Genomic DNA, 16,355 nt, shown 5'->3' with positions numbered 1-16,355 from the left:
AGTGTTGTGTTCAACATAGTGGGTGTTAGGGTCGGCAACGCGCATGTATCTCCTCTGGAGTTGCAGGCGTACATAGGCTACGGAGACTGCTTACCATCAGGCGGGCCGTATGCTTGTTTGCCACCGACGTAGTAAAAAAAAAAAAGTATATTAACTTGTAAATAGTAGGTAGTGATATCGGTTAATTATTCTCAAGTACAAAGCCTGCACCGAACAAACGTCTCTTTTTGACCCAGTGGTATTATTTCATCATAAATACCAAATTCAATCTTTTTTCTATATGTGTTGTTACGGCTGGTATGTGCGGTGGAGCAGTTTGAGACGGACTGTATAATAATGTCAAGGGCGCGCCACAAATCCGTCATACTCAAGTGCGAAATAGTCAATACGTGATCACTGTAATCTGTTTTGTCTCGGTACTTATGATGCCCAAGGGGAACCGATAATGGCCGACGATAAGTCATGGGTCAGTAATATACAACAAATTTAGTTCAGGGAGAAGAGATTTTTGACACTTACCGCCATTGTTTATTTGTAAAAAAAGCGGCCAAGTGCGAGTCGGACTCGCCCATGAAGGGTTCCGTACCATTTATGACGTATTAAAAAAACTACTTACTAGATCTCGTTCAAACCAATTTTCGGTGAAAGTTTGCATGGTAATGTATATAATATATTTTTTTTTTGATTTTTCATTCTGTTATTTTAGAAGTTACAGGGGGGGGGGGGCACATTTTTTCACTTTGGAAGTGTCTCTCGCGCAAACTACTCAGTTTAGAAAAAAATTATATTAGGAACCTACATATCATTTTTGAAGACCTATCCATAGATATCCCACACATGGGTAGGTCTTTAAAAATGAATGGTACGGAACCCTTCATGGGCGAGTCCGACTCGCACTTGGCCGCTTTTTTTATAACTAATCTGCATTACTCGACATCGTTTGAAAATTAACTGTAACCTTTACTTGAATAATATTGGAACTAAAAATAAATACACACAACCGGCTTTTTTACTAACTCGCGCAAAATCTTATAAAAACGTAAAACCCTACGAAAAAAATACAATTGTGTACTATAATTGTAATTTTGTATCTTGCCTATAATTTCCAATCGTAGCTTTACATCTAAACCCATGTTATTAAGAAAAAAATAACTTTTCTATACGACGATCATCGTCGCAAGGGCACAAGTGGTCCATCATTCGGACTTTGTTATTGATTTTTGACCAAATACTATGATTAAGTATAGGTTACAGTTAATTTTGAAACAATGTCAAGTAATGCAGAATAATTATATAAAAAGATACAATATAACTTTTCTCTTAGTTTTTGTTTTCTTATTGACTGTTAATATTGCACACAACTGTACAAAGGTAAAATACGTGACCACTCTAATATCTTTTGTCTCGGTACGTACGATGCCCAAGGAACTGATAATGTTCCGTGATAATGGCCGACCATAAGTCATAGGCCAATTACCTAGAGGTACAACAAAATGGACGCAGATTATCAGGCTGCCTGGTATAGGCACATACTACATTTGAACCCGTTGCGTTTTGAAATTAGGCCTAAATATATATTTTGACACTTAGCGGTGCTTTCGGTGGTAGGGTCCACGTCTAACATATGTATACAGTTTGCATTTTATTATTATGCAGTAGCCGGGTCCACACAGAGCGAGCATACGCGCGAGGCAAGGCCGAGGCACATCTACACTGGCCGTTTTGTGCGTGAGGAAATTGCCTCGGGCGTATGCTCGCTCTGTGTGGATCCGGCTAATGAGGTGCAATTTATAAGTTATAGTTATAAGTATATGTGATGTTAGCTTGCTATGCTTTTCGGTGGCTACTGAGGCGTGGTCGAAAAAAAGCCCAGACGGCATACATTGACATATTCAATATAGATTTTACGCATGATCAAAAATAATATATTTTTGTATCAATCTATATTCTCCAACCCAAATTGTAAACCAAACATGATTGTCTATTGATGACGAGGCCATGATAAATATCTTCATTCTATTTGTTACTTTTTATACTTTTTCCCACCCCTCAACCCCATTAGTTGTACCGGGCGCAATTATTACCAGACAGATTGGATAGCAACGAACACTTACACCAAGCTTTTGTTTCGCCAGTTTATAATTTATCATCCGAAGCCCGTATAGTCGTTCACTGCTGAACATAGGCCTCCCCTAATTCGCGCCACCATACCCGATCCTCCTCCGCATCCAACCTCTTCCCCCCAGTCTCTTCAGGTCGTCGGTCCACCTGGCTGGGGGTCATCATACAGGGCGTCATCCCACTCCAGAACTCGTCTGTCTCACCGGCCATCGGTTCTTCTACAAATACGGCCACTTTATATCATATCAGTAATTCTTCAACTTCACATCAACTTGCTAATCCTCAATGCTGTGTTGGGTACCCTGGTTTTCATTCGGATATCTTGATTTTGGATTCTATCCTTCAGAGAACCTCCGATCATAGCCGTTTCCATAGCTTGGCTTGAAATTTGTGGACGAGGCCTTTTGTAAGTGTCCACGTTTCGGCGCCGTACGTGAGAACCGGAAGGATCTCATTATTATTAGGTGTTGAACCTTTTCTAAACTACTTTTACAGTACATATGGGGCTACTTTATAGCACTAGTGCGAGAAGTAGCATATTATGTTACTGTGTCGAACATTTAAAGGGCCATATGTACTGTAAAACGGTGTACGATACATGTGCGAATAGGTAATTCGCAACTCGTGTCGATTTAAAACACTCCCTTCGGTCGTGTTTTAATTTATCGCCACTCGTTTCGAATTTCCTATTTTTCGCACTTGTATCGTAATGTACTATTTCCATTGTTCCAGACCCATCCAGCCAGGGTCAGAAGAAGCGACCCGCCGATATGACATTGGCGGAGCCTCCTCACACCATGCAGATTGCCCAGATTCTGATATCGCTGTTGCACGCTTGGGGTCTTGACCCTGACCTGGACAGAGTATGTGAGGCTAAGCTGGGGCTGCTAAGACCAATGGTGAGTAGGTGGTGGTTGATTATCTTATCACTGAGAGTAATTCGGGCCTTAAGGTGAATGTCGCCTTGTTTGTTGTGAGATGTAAATGTTTTTATGCCCTAAAAGATATTAGCTCAAACTTATGAACTTTCTCTTAAACTAGAGATGTACTGGCAAGTTCGTAGAAATTTACCACATTTGATCTGACAATCAATAACAGGATCCGTGATCGCGATCCCGTACTGAGCTAGATGCTCAGGACTCATCCCCTGCCTGCATCCCTTCTTTTTGTGTTCCATGCTTTGGGATGGCTTCCATACCTCTTCCGGTGACATTTGATAATTCATTAAATTGTTTATTGTATTCTCGCAAACACTTTGTATTCTTGAAACAATGCAACGTAATTGTGTTTGGGGTTTTTAGAATTGTCTCGATGAGTATTAGTTGCCCTTGGTAAGAAAAGTAGTTAGCGACAATAGCTTGTACCGAAAATGAATTTTTTGCCAAAAACTTATTTATTTCTATTTATCGTTCGCAGACGTTTCTGCTTGATGCAAAATTAATTTATTATGGTTTATCCAGGTGCCGGTTTGCTTCGGCGTGGTATCTCGTCATGGACATATGGCGGTACAGCTGCCTACGCGACTTGGCTCAGTCGCACCAGGTGTGAAGGATCCTCAACTCCTCAAGTCAGACTTGCCACCAGAACTTTTAAGGCAGGAGGAGCTCACCAGGTCTGTATCAAGTCTTTATTTTAAACTTGGTCAACCAAATTCATAAAATTACTGTTTTTACGGCCATTTCAACCTGACAGAACCTCCTCCATTTTAATCTCAACTCGATTAAATACAGAAGACGATTGACTAGCGCAGATCTTCTGAACACCGCCGTGGACTTATTTCCAGTAATACGACAGTGGGAGCTTTGCGGGAATAACCATACAATTCACAACGAGATCTTTTCTATAAAATTCTATAAGTTGTCTCACGATTTGTATTTTTATCGCGTGTTCGCTGCAACGGAACAGTGTCCACGGGAATCTATATATCCTGTTGGTCCAATTCCTAAATTTCTTGGAAAATGTTCTGCTCGAATGTTCGTAAGCGTTTCTGGACATCAATGCGAATACTGTAAATTATTCAATTTTCAGAATTAGGTTATAAGTTTAACACAAACCTTTAAACCTATTTAAGGTAAAGCACCCTGATCTAACCGGAACAACTTTTCATTCATAATCCTTCCTACTGTTCACAGACTGTTCTCATCGAAGTTACACTGGGAGCTCAGCACGACTCTGACCACCAACCACTTGCTTTCCATCGTGGCTCTAGCTAACACTTTAATGTCGATGAGCAATGCTACCTTCATACCAGAGCAGGAGTTTAACAGAAGGATGCACAGGTCAGTTTTTAGACTGGACACAATAATACAAACTTTTTATTATTCTGTCCAGTCCGTATACAGCGCGTTTATCGTATAACATATCTTTCAAATAAGATTGTAACTTTTAAGGAACTAGTTAGTGCGGATTTTCCCTAATAACCCTTGAATATGTGTCAATTAGCTATTGAAATAGTGACTTTGAAGTGAATTGTGAGGGTGGCGGTTGTCCATCAGACATTTTCAGCGATATTAAACTACGTTCGTTCATTCGTCCACATTTGAGCATTTTTTTTTACTCCAAAGTTTCAACTATTTAAATATTTATTTTAACGTCGTCGGTCTTTGGCTCATAGATTTATCCAAGTCACCTAATTTTATGTTTCTGCCCGTATTTATTAATTATGCCCTTTTTCTTCCTAGGCCTTCCACCAGAAGCTCATCATCATGGGCTGGTGATGAAGAAAGGGCTGAACAGTTGGCCGCTCAGCAACAGCATATTAAACAGGGCTGGTCTCTCCTGGCCACGCTACATTGTGTGCTGCTGCCTGATAAAGTGGTGGCTGCCGGTGAGTAGACCTTCAGCTCCTCGTCATGAGCTAGTTGGTTCTCACCAACAGAATATTATACAGAGCTGGTCTCTCCTGGCCACGCTACATTGTGTGCTGTTGCCTGATAAAGTGGTGGCTGCCGGTAAGTAGACCTCCAGCTCCTCATCATGAGCTAGTTGGTTCTCACCAACAGAATATTAAACAGGGCTGGTCTCTCCTGGCCGCGCTACATTGTGTGCTGCTGCCTGATACAGTGGTGGTTGCCGGTGAGTAGATCTCCAGCTCCTCATAGTCCTCTGAATCTGCATCATTAGCTGGTGTGGAAGGGCTGAGCAGTTGGCCGCCCAGCAACAGCATATTAAACAGGGCTGGTCTCTCCTGGCCGCGCTACATTGTGTGCTGCTGCCTGATACAGTGGTGGTTGCCGGTGAGTAGATCTCCAGCTCCTCATAGTCCTCTGAATCTGCATCATTAGCTGGTGTGGAAGGGCTGAGCAGTTGGCCGCCCAGCAACAGCATATTAAACAGGGCTGGTCTCTCCTGGCCGCGCTACATTGTGTGCTGCTGCCTGATACAGTGGTGGTTGCCGGTGAGTAGATCTCCAGCTCCTCATAGTCCTCTGAATCTGCATCATTAGCTGGTGTGGAAGGGCTGAGCAGTTGGCCGCCCAGCAACAGCATATTAAACAGGGCTGGTCTCTCCTGGCCACGCTACATTTTGTGCTGCTTAGGGAATGCAATAACAGGCCAAACTTCATAACCGGTTTCGGTTATGCCCGAAAAATAACCGATAATCTGTTATAATCGGTTACGGTTATTTTCGACAAAAAATTATAAATTTAAAATCAAGTAATTCAGAAAATTACGCAAATAAAGGTGCAGTATTAGGGAATGTGAGGAGTCAGGTGTGAGGATTGCTATTTTTTCTAATAAGCCTTACCACCCTTTTGTAGGCTTAGGAATTATTATTTAGAAGTTTATTCTTGCAGGGGCAAAGAGCTTTAAGCGGCCGCAAGTAGAAATGCTCGCTCGCAGATGGCAGCACCACTGCTTGGAAGTACGGGAGGCGGCGCAAGCACTGCTTCTCGCGGAACTGGGCAGGTAAGCTGTATTATATCTAGGCTATTTGAATGTTTCTTTAAGTTCAACGATCTGAATAGTTGATTGAAGATCTTTAAGATGATAGGTCTAAAGCACTACTTAGGTCCGCGAGGTAGCTCAAGTTACTAGTTTTGTGTATCAGGCAGGCAATATTTACGCCTATAATATTTTTTTATACTACGTCAGTGGCAAACAAGCATACGGCCCGCCTGCTGGTATGCAGTAACCGGAAACTATGGACGCTTGCAACTCCAGAGGTGTTACATACGCGTTGCCGACCCTAACACTCCGCACCGTTGAGCTTTGGCAACCTTACTCACCGGCAGGAACACAACACTATGAGTAGGATTTACCTGTAGTGTTATTTGGCTGCGATTTTCTGTAAGGTGGAGGTACTTCCCCAATTGGGCGCTGCTCTAGATCTGGAATGACATCTGCTACGCCGTGTACCACACAAAGCCATATGACAAGAGTTGTTACAAAAAACTTTTTTTATTTTTTATTGACAGATTGGGCCCTAAAGGTCGAAAGGGTCTGGTAGACAACTGGGCGCAGTACCTGCCGCTATACACGCATACAGAGAGCATCAACCCGCACGCGGCGCACAAGGAACCCGCTGAGAAAGCCGCTAAAGCTGTAAGTTAACCCTTTGAATGCTGACGACAGTTACAGTGGCCGAGAACTGTACTAATAGCACTAAATATGACAGTTGACTACGCCTAGTAATGACAAGTTTTACGTTCTTGTAGCAAAGATATTGACGGATGGGAATCGTATTTGTATTTAAACACGGAAAAGTTCATTAAGTCACTTTTATGACCGCAAAAATAGTAATCATCTCAATTTTTATATGATACGCAAAACTGCAGACCATAAGAGGCGGTTATCGATTGTAGTCGCAAAAATTTCAAATTGATAGATTTAGTCGATGAAATTGTACGCCTTTTGTTAACTATTAGAAACAACAAGTACTGGTTTCTATTAGCACGTCTTGTTATCTTTCATTTTTATAAATCATTTTTTTAAAAACAGACTCACTTAAGTAGTAATGATTTTTTTTCTGATGGACGTTTAGGTAAACGCGCGTAAAGCACTAATTTTGTCGATCTTATTTGTAAATTTCGTAAACTTTGGATTGCTAAAAATGGTAATTTTGTATTACACATATCCTGTACTTCAACTTAAATAAACTACATTTTTGTTATTATAAATTTGAAGTAGAGTAAATGCAACTTACAAGAAATCAATTTTCTCCAGAAATTACTTCAAAACAAGTGACAATTCCTCTGAAAATCGACTTCATTTCAACGTAGTTTTGATACTTAAACAATCTACAACATTTGCTTAAACTGTTCTTATACATCATTTTGTATAATTTACCACCATTTTTTATAAACTGTCCCTTCTCGTCACATATTACCGGGGACGCACGCTTGCGACCTCATCATTAATTAGGCAATATGAGAAGACGTGCTAAGAAACCAATACTTGTTATTTAGATATTACGTAACTAAAGGTGTACAATTTCAACGACTAAATCTATCAATTTTACATTTTTGCTCTAAAATTGTCACCGGGCTCTCAATATAGGGAGCGTGCATGAACTGTAGGGGGCAGCACAGGAGCCGTCAGATTTTTGGCGCCAGGCGTAAATGTGATGTTTACTGTTCCGATGTAGCCCACAAGATGGCAGAACCTACTATGCACAAGAAAACACGTGACGTGTGAATCTACATGTTTATTGTTCCGATTCAGGCCACAAGATGGCAGATCCTCAAACGCGCACGGTCCCTATCACGGTACATAAATTGTCTTACCTTAAATCAGGGGTTCCCAAAGTGTGCGCCGCGGCGCCCTGGTGCGCCGTAGAAAGTAAAGAGGGGCGCCGTGAGTTCTATCATTATCCGAAACCACAAATATTCGCGGGTACCTATTTGAGCGCTCGCATCGGTAAATAATATAGCGTCGTGTCACTCTTTTTCGACCGTGATTTTAAATTTACAAGGGCGCCGTTGCAAAATACTACACTTGTAACTGCGCCGCAGGGTGAAAAAGATTGGGAAACCCTGCCTTAAATTGATTTCAACCACGTGGACAATGTTGGACAAGGCTATAGAAAGCTTAAATGTCATAAGCGAGAAGAAACAAAAAGGAAGAACTTACTCTCTTCATACAGGCCAGTATCTCACTCTGTAACATATATTTATTATTTAATTGTACTAATCATTTCCAATTAGGAAGAAGAATTTGAGGAGGAAGAGGAAGAAATAGTCCGCAAGCCCTCCTCCCTGGCCGAACTCAAACGCAAGCAGACGACAGCTGTAGTGTTGCTCGGTGTGATCGGAGCTGAATTCGGTCAAGATATCACTAGTGAAGGTATGACGATCTGTTATATGATAGGATATAGGCTAGCTGACTGGCGGCGAGAAAGCGACTAGAACCTAATTTTCCGGGCGAGAAACGTACGTTTATGAACTCTCTTTAAAAACGTGTAAACATAGCACTAAACGATTACTGCCGATTACATTGCGAGCTACTTTTTGAAAGGAACAAAAAACACTAATTAAGGTTATTTTACGGTATAACTCACGTTTTTTAGTGACCGCTGCTTATGCCAGGGTCCGGTCCGGTATCCCCTTCGAGAGTTGAAAGGGGTATTTCGTAAGGCTTTGCTTACCAAAGCCGTTGCTAACTAAAACCCTTTCATTTGGCTTTTTAAGCGCTTCATAATACGGGTAAGCTAATACCCGTTCCTAAGCGCTAACCTCTTGAAGGGGTATCGATTATAAATTATAGCGCTTATGCCCTTTTCAACTTTCTCTTCGTAAGAATAGAATCAAATAATGCTTATTTATGTTTAAAGAAGTTTTAAAGTATAAGACGGTGGGTTTCTAACGCATTCACAGCACAGGTGTCATATTTTTTTTAATTAGGAAAGGGATACCCTTTCTTTTTAATAGTGGTTATATCTGAAAGGGACACCCCTTCCTAAAGCTAAGTCAAATGAACGGGTAAGCAATTCAAAGGGAAAGCCAATCGTAGGGGCTAGTCGATGAACTGCTCTGGGAAGGGGTGGACGGGTGGAAAGGGATCGAAAATAGTAACATGTGGCGCGAGTGACTCAAAATATGTGTGTTATATCGTAAAATTTGCTTAATTTTATTATGACTCACGACATTTTAAATTCGAGAAAAACACTCTGTCTAAATTCAAGTAATTGCCGCTGGTCAGACACGTGGGGGCCTACCGCGAAAAAAGAAAACCGAAATCTCGTTGTCTGCCTCTCTATCACTTTTGTATATTCGAGCGATAGAGAGGCAAATAAGGAAATTTTTATTTTCATTATTCGCGGTAGGGCCAAAGAATTTTACAAAATCTAGCAGCACGAATTGGATTGTAAATTTTCAAACTCTGTGTGTCTTTAAACAGTGATGTATAGTCGAAATAGTTTATCTAGGAATAATATCTATGGAATCAAAATGGAATTGACATTCATTAAAATTTATACGTCTGGCTAAACAACTGCGTTAAACCATTGAGCAAATTCTGAATTCGACTGTACATAAAAAATATAGATCGTGTCATTCACAAAGACGCGTGCCTTGACTAGTAATGTCCTATTATTAAAGGTTAGATTTGACTAATCTGCGCGTCATCATGGATGCCACGAACTATACAGCTGTGTGTGTGATGTTGTTGCTTTACTATTACTATTATTCATAATTTATTTACAACTTCTCCCTTGCATATATTTTGCTCATTCCCCTTACATTGCGCTTGTTTATTTTCATTAATTGGCGTGTTTGGGCTTAGGAGCAGCGGGCAATAAGAGGCGCAAGGATGGGGACAGCAGGAAGAGCTCCGTCGTCGAAGGTGAGGAACTGAGGACTAAATTGTGCTTTTCATTCAATTCTGCTTTAATTCTTTGTGTCTCAGCATCTCCACCAAGTTTTTAAGCACATAATATTTACTGATTAATGTTTTATACCAAGAACTGGTCCGGTATCCCCTTCAAGGGTTTTGGAAGGGGTATTTCGTAAGGCTTTGCTTACCAAAGCTGTTACTGCTGTTAGCAGTATCTCTGAAAGGGAAACCCCTTCCTAGAGCTAAGTCAAATGAACGGGTAAGCAATTCAAAGGGAAAGCCAATCGTCGGGGCTATTCGATGAATGAATAAGACATTTAAAGGCTTTTTTCTGGGAAGGAGTGAACGGGTCCCTGTTTTATACGCTATCTAGGAATGCTATACCGGGTTTATTTTTAGCTACTTTCGCGAAATTGCCGAATTACTTGCGGGGCTAAAGCACGGCATAGTGTAGCGACCGTTAATAATATGATGTAGACGCTTATGCTGACATAATGCAGGTACTGTATGCTTCGTATAGCGTTTCACCGCAGACGAAATTCTTACCCCGAGGGCCAATCGACGCTGAAGACCACCATACACTTGTTTCAACCCATAGGGTTTTCTACAGTTGGGACATTCGCGTGCGCTCGCGAGGAACAGAACATACGCAATACGACGAAATTAAAATCACGTATTAATATTCTTGACAGCAGCATACCAATAACAACCTACGTAATTTGGTCGGGTTCATTGTTAAGTTCTGGTTTCCTAAAATAGCGGTGCCGTCATATAGCGGCCGTAATTACAGCGGTGAATGACGTCACTAGAACGTTGTCTATGTAAACAAAATGGGGCGGTTTCTTAGAAGGCGGTGATTGAAGGCACATTTTATTGCTTCCGTAATATTACGGCTGCTATATCTTAGTAACCCAGAGCTTTACTCACCAGGGAACCGGTGGGCAACAACAAGACGGCTTTTAAAAAGAAGGCAGAAATAACAAATCAGACTATGACAAGGACAAAAAATAATAGCGCTTTCTCTGCTACTCCTACTGAAAGTTCCATGAAACCATCCCGTTCGGTCATCCCCCCCCCCCCCCCCCCCTCCCCCACATCTCATCTAGTAGATCCTATATTCATGTTTCAACCGTGAATAGCGTTTGGCGTCAGCGTCAAGCGTTCTCGGAGCGTGCGTTTCGTAGCCGAAGCGTTAAAGCTCGACCATACGAAGTTTTCACGTCAAGTGCGTGTATATCGATTCTACAGGCATTTTATTTAGTCACCTGCATTAATTTACGGGCTGAATACATAGGTTATACTTAGCAACTTTTACTATGGGACCAACCACGAAATCGCGGAAAAAAATGTCCTCTCCCATAGAAAATGTCAAGGTCAGACAGCCAAAATTTATGAAACAGCAATTTTTTTTAACGATTTCGCGGTGGGTCCAATAGAAAGAGTTGCTCAGTATGACCTATATATTATATTCACCTCGTAAATTATTATTATTATATAATTATAGGCGAGCAGCTATTTAGCTGATGAGCCTATGTCACACAGTGTCCTGTATTATACAGTTCAAAGTTTGTAAAGTCGTATCACATCACTAAGTAACACCAAGTAACCAAGTAATTATTGCAGGTGACTATATACATTATTACTGCCAAGGCGGTGCAAACTCTAATTATGATCTTTTCCGCAGGCTTCAACCTATCCGCGTCGAACAACCTGGCGCGCCTGACGGCGCTGGCGCTCACCCACCTGCTGCTGTCGCCGCCGAGCGCGCGCCTGCCCGCGCACACGCCGCTGCGGCGCGCGGCCGTGGACTTGCTCGGCCGCGGGTTCACTGTGTGGGAGCCTTATTTGGACGTCAGCCATGTATTGCTAGGTAATGTTTTGATGCTATATTTTGTTATTTAATTACTATTTTCTTGCGACATGGAGATAGAAAAGGTGATCAGCAAAACTTAAAACCCGTTTGCAGCTGTTCATTGGCGGCGGTAATCGCTTACCATCAGGTGGTCCGTCGCGTTTGCCTCCCGAACCATAAAAAAGATCTAACAAATAGAACTCTAATTAAAAAAAAAAAAACAATATTTTGGTCACGGCACCACATTGTAACACTTAAAGATTGTATGTTCTATTGATCGCATGTTGTCCGGGAATTGTGGACATTAATATATATAATTTAGGATAGCTTAGGAGAGCAGAACGAAACAACCAAGCTTTCCAGTCTAGATTTTAATGACAACTATAAAATAAAAGAATTATACATAGAAGACGTCAAAATGGACATAGACAATATGTATAAAAAATATAAATCATATAAAAACCTATTTACTCCTCGATATCATCCCCCCCGTGTAGCAAAGCTACACAACTTCGTCGTACAGTCGGGCAAGCTTCCTTCTTAATATGCCCCCTTTGGTAGCCACGTCAGCCACTCTGACAATTCCATCTCTGCCCGGGTACACTTCTACTATACGACCCATAGGCCAGACACCTCTAGGTAGATCAGGGTCAACTACGAGGACAACGTCGTCTATTTTTAAGTTACTGAACTGCCTCCCGTCGTTTCTTCTCGGTTTCAGACTGGGCAGGTACTCTTTAAGCCACCTGGTCCAAAAGTGTTCTGACAGTCGTAGAACCTTTTGCCATTCCTTTCTGGATGAGAACACACCATCGTCAAAAACAGCCGGGAGCTGCTGGGGTGAAGACGTACCTATCAAGAAATGGGACGGTGTCAGGCTTTCACACTCTGTGTTCTCGGTGACGTAGGTTAACGGCCGCGAGTTTACTAGGGCCTCTGCCTCTAGGAGAAGAGTATGGAGTAGTTCTTCTCTGGGAGCCCTTTCTTTTAAAGTCGTAAGGAGCGCTGTCTTAACTGTTTTGACAAGTCTCTCCCAACAACCACCCATGAATGGCGAAGCGGGAGGAATGAAGCACCATTCTATGTGTTTACTGGCAACAAAGTCTTGCACGGCGTCGCTGTAAAACTCGCACAGCTGTCTGTTAGCTCCAACAAAGGATGTCCCATTATCGGAAAGTATCTTATTCGGGAGTCCTCGGCGTGCAGCAAAGCGACGTATGCTCATGATGGCGGAATCTGCTGATAGACTAGCAACTATTTCGAGGTGAACTGCTCGTGTCGTCATGCAAGTAAAGAGGGCTATCCATCGTTTTTCACGTCGACGGCCGATTGACACTTCGACTGGGCCGAAATAGTCTAGCCCGGTGTTTGTGAACGGGCGTTTGTGGTGCTCTAGGCGTACATCTGGTATGTCGCCGGTTGGTGGGATACGGGGCGTTGCCTTGCGTTTTATACAGTAGGCGCATCTTCTGGCAACCATACGCACTTCGCTACGGCATCGAAATATCCAAAATCTTTGTTTCAGTTCATTGATCACCAGCTCGTTGAAGGCATGTGCAGCTTGGATGTGGTAGTGTCGTATAAGAAGACGAACAGCTGGATGATTGCCATCAAGAATAACGGGTGATGTAGTGGCATAATCAACGTTCTTCATGTGCTTTATACGACTGTCCAACCTGAGAAGGCCATCTTCGTCGATTATTGGGCAGAGAGGATTGAGTTTGCTGGACTTGGGCAAGGGCTTGGCTTCACGGAGCAAGGCGAATTCTTCGCTGAATAAATCGGTCTGCGTCTGTCGAAGAATGGCGATTTCGGCCTTTTGTATATCCACGGCGGACAGTGGCGGAAGCTTAGATAGAGGAGGATTAGTTTGGGTTTTAGAATTTGGATTGTGATGTGCCAAAAGGGACCGAAACGTATTGATGCACTGAAATATACGTGCAGTTGTACGTACCAGGCGTAACCAATCACTGAAACGTGAAGGATCTGGTATAACCGATGAAGGTTTTTCCAGGTTTATAAGTCCTACATGCGTCTTAGAGGGTTTTAACTCTTCCAAGACGGATGTAGTTTCAAGTGCCGATGGTTCTTTGGGCCATTCGCTGAACGGCAGTAATAAGAAATCAGGACCAGAGAACCACCGCGATAAATCTATGTCGCGATCCTTTAATCTAGTCGCGTCATCTGCTACATTCAAACCACCTGGTACGAATTTCCAGTTGTTTTCATTGGTAATTTCGGTGATTTCACCCACACGGTTCGCAACAAATGGTTTGAATGTCCGTGCATCGCTACGGATCCAACTAAGAACTGTGGTCGAATCAGACCAAAAATAGATCACATCAGGTTTAATGTCATGACCGGTGCATATCGCATTGGCAAAGCGAGCGGCTATCAGGCTTGCTTGCAGCTCAAGACGTGGTATAGACGCAGGTTTCAGGGGACTCAGGCGGGCCTTTCCACCGATGAGAGACAGCTTCACGGAACCGTTCGTGAACGTAAAGCGCCAATATGCGACGCACGCGTACGCTTCCTCGCTTGCGTCTGCAAATACATGGAGCTGTTTGTCATGGATGGTCACATCTTGAAACCCACATCTATACCAGCGAGGAATTTTGAAGCATGCAATCGTAGCTAATTGTTGAGACCAAGCTCGCCATTTTTGAATGGCATCCGATTGTAGCTCGGTATCCCAATCGATACCAGTTCGCCATGTCTGCTGAAATAAAATACGACCTTGAATAACCAGCGGAGTCAAGAGACCGAGGGGGTCGTATACGCACATTAAATAAGACAATACTTTTCGTTTTGTCAACTTGTCTTGTTCAGATATTGGAGAACCAGTACGAAAGCTAAAGGTGTCGCTCTTGGGATGCCAAATAAGACCTAAAGTTCTTACAAAAGCCTCAGGCCCTACGTGAACATCTTCAGGCAAAGGAGCTCGTAAATCTTCTGGTACGGCTGCAAGTGCAGCGGGTACGTTGGAGACCCAACCACGCATCTCCATGCCTGCCGCTTTATGAACCGTTACTATGTCAGCTGCAAGTTGCGCAGCTTCATGCACATTGTCAAGACTTCCTAAGTAATCATCCATGTAATGATCACGAACAATAGCTGTTGCAGCGGCAGGGTAAGATATTCGCAATTCCTGAGCGTTACGATTTTTTATGTATAAGGCAGTACAGGGGCTGCATACAGCACCGAAAATAACGGAAGTCATTCTGTATTCTTTTAATTCACAGCGAGGGTCATCCCTCCAAATGAAACGCAAAGCGTCGCGGTCTTCCTGCCTAATCCTAATTTGTGGAAACATTTCTTTGACATCAGCTGTCATTGCAACGAGACCTTCACGAAAACGGAATAAAATATGTAACAGAGGCTGCAGGAGATCAGGCCCCGGGAGTAGGAGTGAATTCAAACTGACTCCCGAAGTCTTTGCAGCTGCGTCATGGACTACGCGCAGTTTTCGTTTTTGAGGGTGTAATACAGGAAAATGGGGTAAATACCAACGTAAACATTTGTATGTATCACTTGTGTGTATTTTACTATGGTACGTTTCCTTTGAACACTCTTCAGTGTAACTTTTTGACATCATGTTATCAATAAAAGCACAATAATCTTTTTTAAGGTTTGAATCTCCAGCCATGCGCCTTTCCAAACCGTGGAACCTCGAAAGCGCTTGGGGATAACTGTCAGGTGTGTTTGGGATATCATTACGCCATAATAGACCTACTTCGAACCTACCTGATGGCAAACGTTTGGCCGTAGATTCTAAAACCTCTAAAGCGTGTTTATCTTCGTTAGAGTACACTTTTGCAGACTTAGAAATACCTATGGCATCAAGGCGAAAGTAATCTTTTACAAGTTCGTCTATGGCGGAGTCAGCGCCATTTTTGTATGAAATATGATTTATAAAATAGACGGGTTTAGTCCAACTGCTGGATTTCCCGTGTAATACCCAACCTAAAGCTGTACGGGTGGCAATTGGATCCGTTTGGGTACCTTCCCTGAGTTCACGACTGACAGTGAGGTACCAATGCTCTGCACCAAGCAAGACCTTAGGTGTAGCTTCCGATACTGTAAGAACGTCCACTAAATCAATCAAGTGTGAATATTTCGTAATTTCGCTTTGATTGACAGTTTGTGTGAATAGTGACAGTGAGTCTACGGCCTTAGCGTTGTTAACCGTGAATGTTTCAGAACATTGTTTACCTTTTATAGAAAAGCTGACAAGTTGGATAGGTTTGTGTACTGACATTCCACAGGCTCCGTCAACCTTGATTGACTGCATGGGGCCAGTTGCTCCAATTTGGCGTGCCACCTCCCAGTCGATCAAAGTTGACATGGATCCGTCATCAAGTAATGCGTATGTGTCATATGTTCCTTGAGGTCCACTCACTTCAACTGGAATAACTTTTAAAAACACTTGAGATTGTGAACTTGACATTTCGTCTTTTGAGTTTGATCCAGTGACGTTAGAAATTGTAACAGTTTTATCAAGGTTTTTGTGTTTAATAACATCGCAGGAGGAAGACGGATACTCTTTGACAGTATTGACTACGTGAGGCGTTGCTGCTGAATGTAGCAATGGGTGATGAAAACGCTCGCAC

The 16,355-nt window shown here is 42.5% G+C and overlaps 1 protein-coding gene across 7 annotated transcripts in view; it reads left to right on the top strand.

Moving 5' to 3' along the window:
* Positions 1 to 16,355, top strand: part of LOC133531948 (WD repeat-containing protein 7) — a 163,443-nt gene that overhangs the window by 139,320 nt on the left and 7,768 nt on the right. For 5 of the 7 annotated variants that reach the window (XM_061870388.1, XM_061870387.1, XM_061870390.1 and 2 more), the window contains 9 exons: positions 2,854 to 3,020; positions 3,582 to 3,733; positions 4,254 to 4,400; positions 4,803 to 4,948; positions 5,918 to 6,029; positions 6,539 to 6,665; positions 8,267 to 8,405; positions 9,843 to 9,902; positions 11,578 to 11,763. In XM_061870388.1, the coding sequence (XP_061726372.1) occupies positions 2,854 to 3,020; positions 3,582 to 3,733; positions 4,254 to 4,400; positions 4,803 to 4,948; positions 5,918 to 6,029; positions 6,539 to 6,665; positions 8,267 to 8,405; positions 9,843 to 9,902; positions 11,578 to 11,763 (1,236 nt within the window). The remainder of the gene's footprint in view (positions 1 to 2,853; positions 3,021 to 3,581; positions 3,734 to 4,253; positions 4,401 to 4,802; positions 4,949 to 5,917; positions 6,030 to 6,538; positions 6,666 to 8,266; positions 8,406 to 9,842; positions 9,903 to 11,577; positions 11,764 to 16,355) is intronic. The other 2 variants (XM_061870389.1, XM_061870391.1) reach the window with 2 other exon arrangements.

The sequence above is a fragment of the Cydia pomonella genome, chromosome 26, assembly GCF_033807575.1.
Source record: "Cydia pomonella isolate Wapato2018A chromosome 26, ilCydPomo1, whole genome shotgun sequence".
Classification (NCBI taxonomy): Eukaryota; Metazoa; Arthropoda; class Insecta; order Lepidoptera; family Tortricidae; genus Cydia; species Cydia pomonella.
Note: the sequence above shows the minus strand (reverse complement) of the source record. Positions and strands in the feature narration are given on the sequence as shown.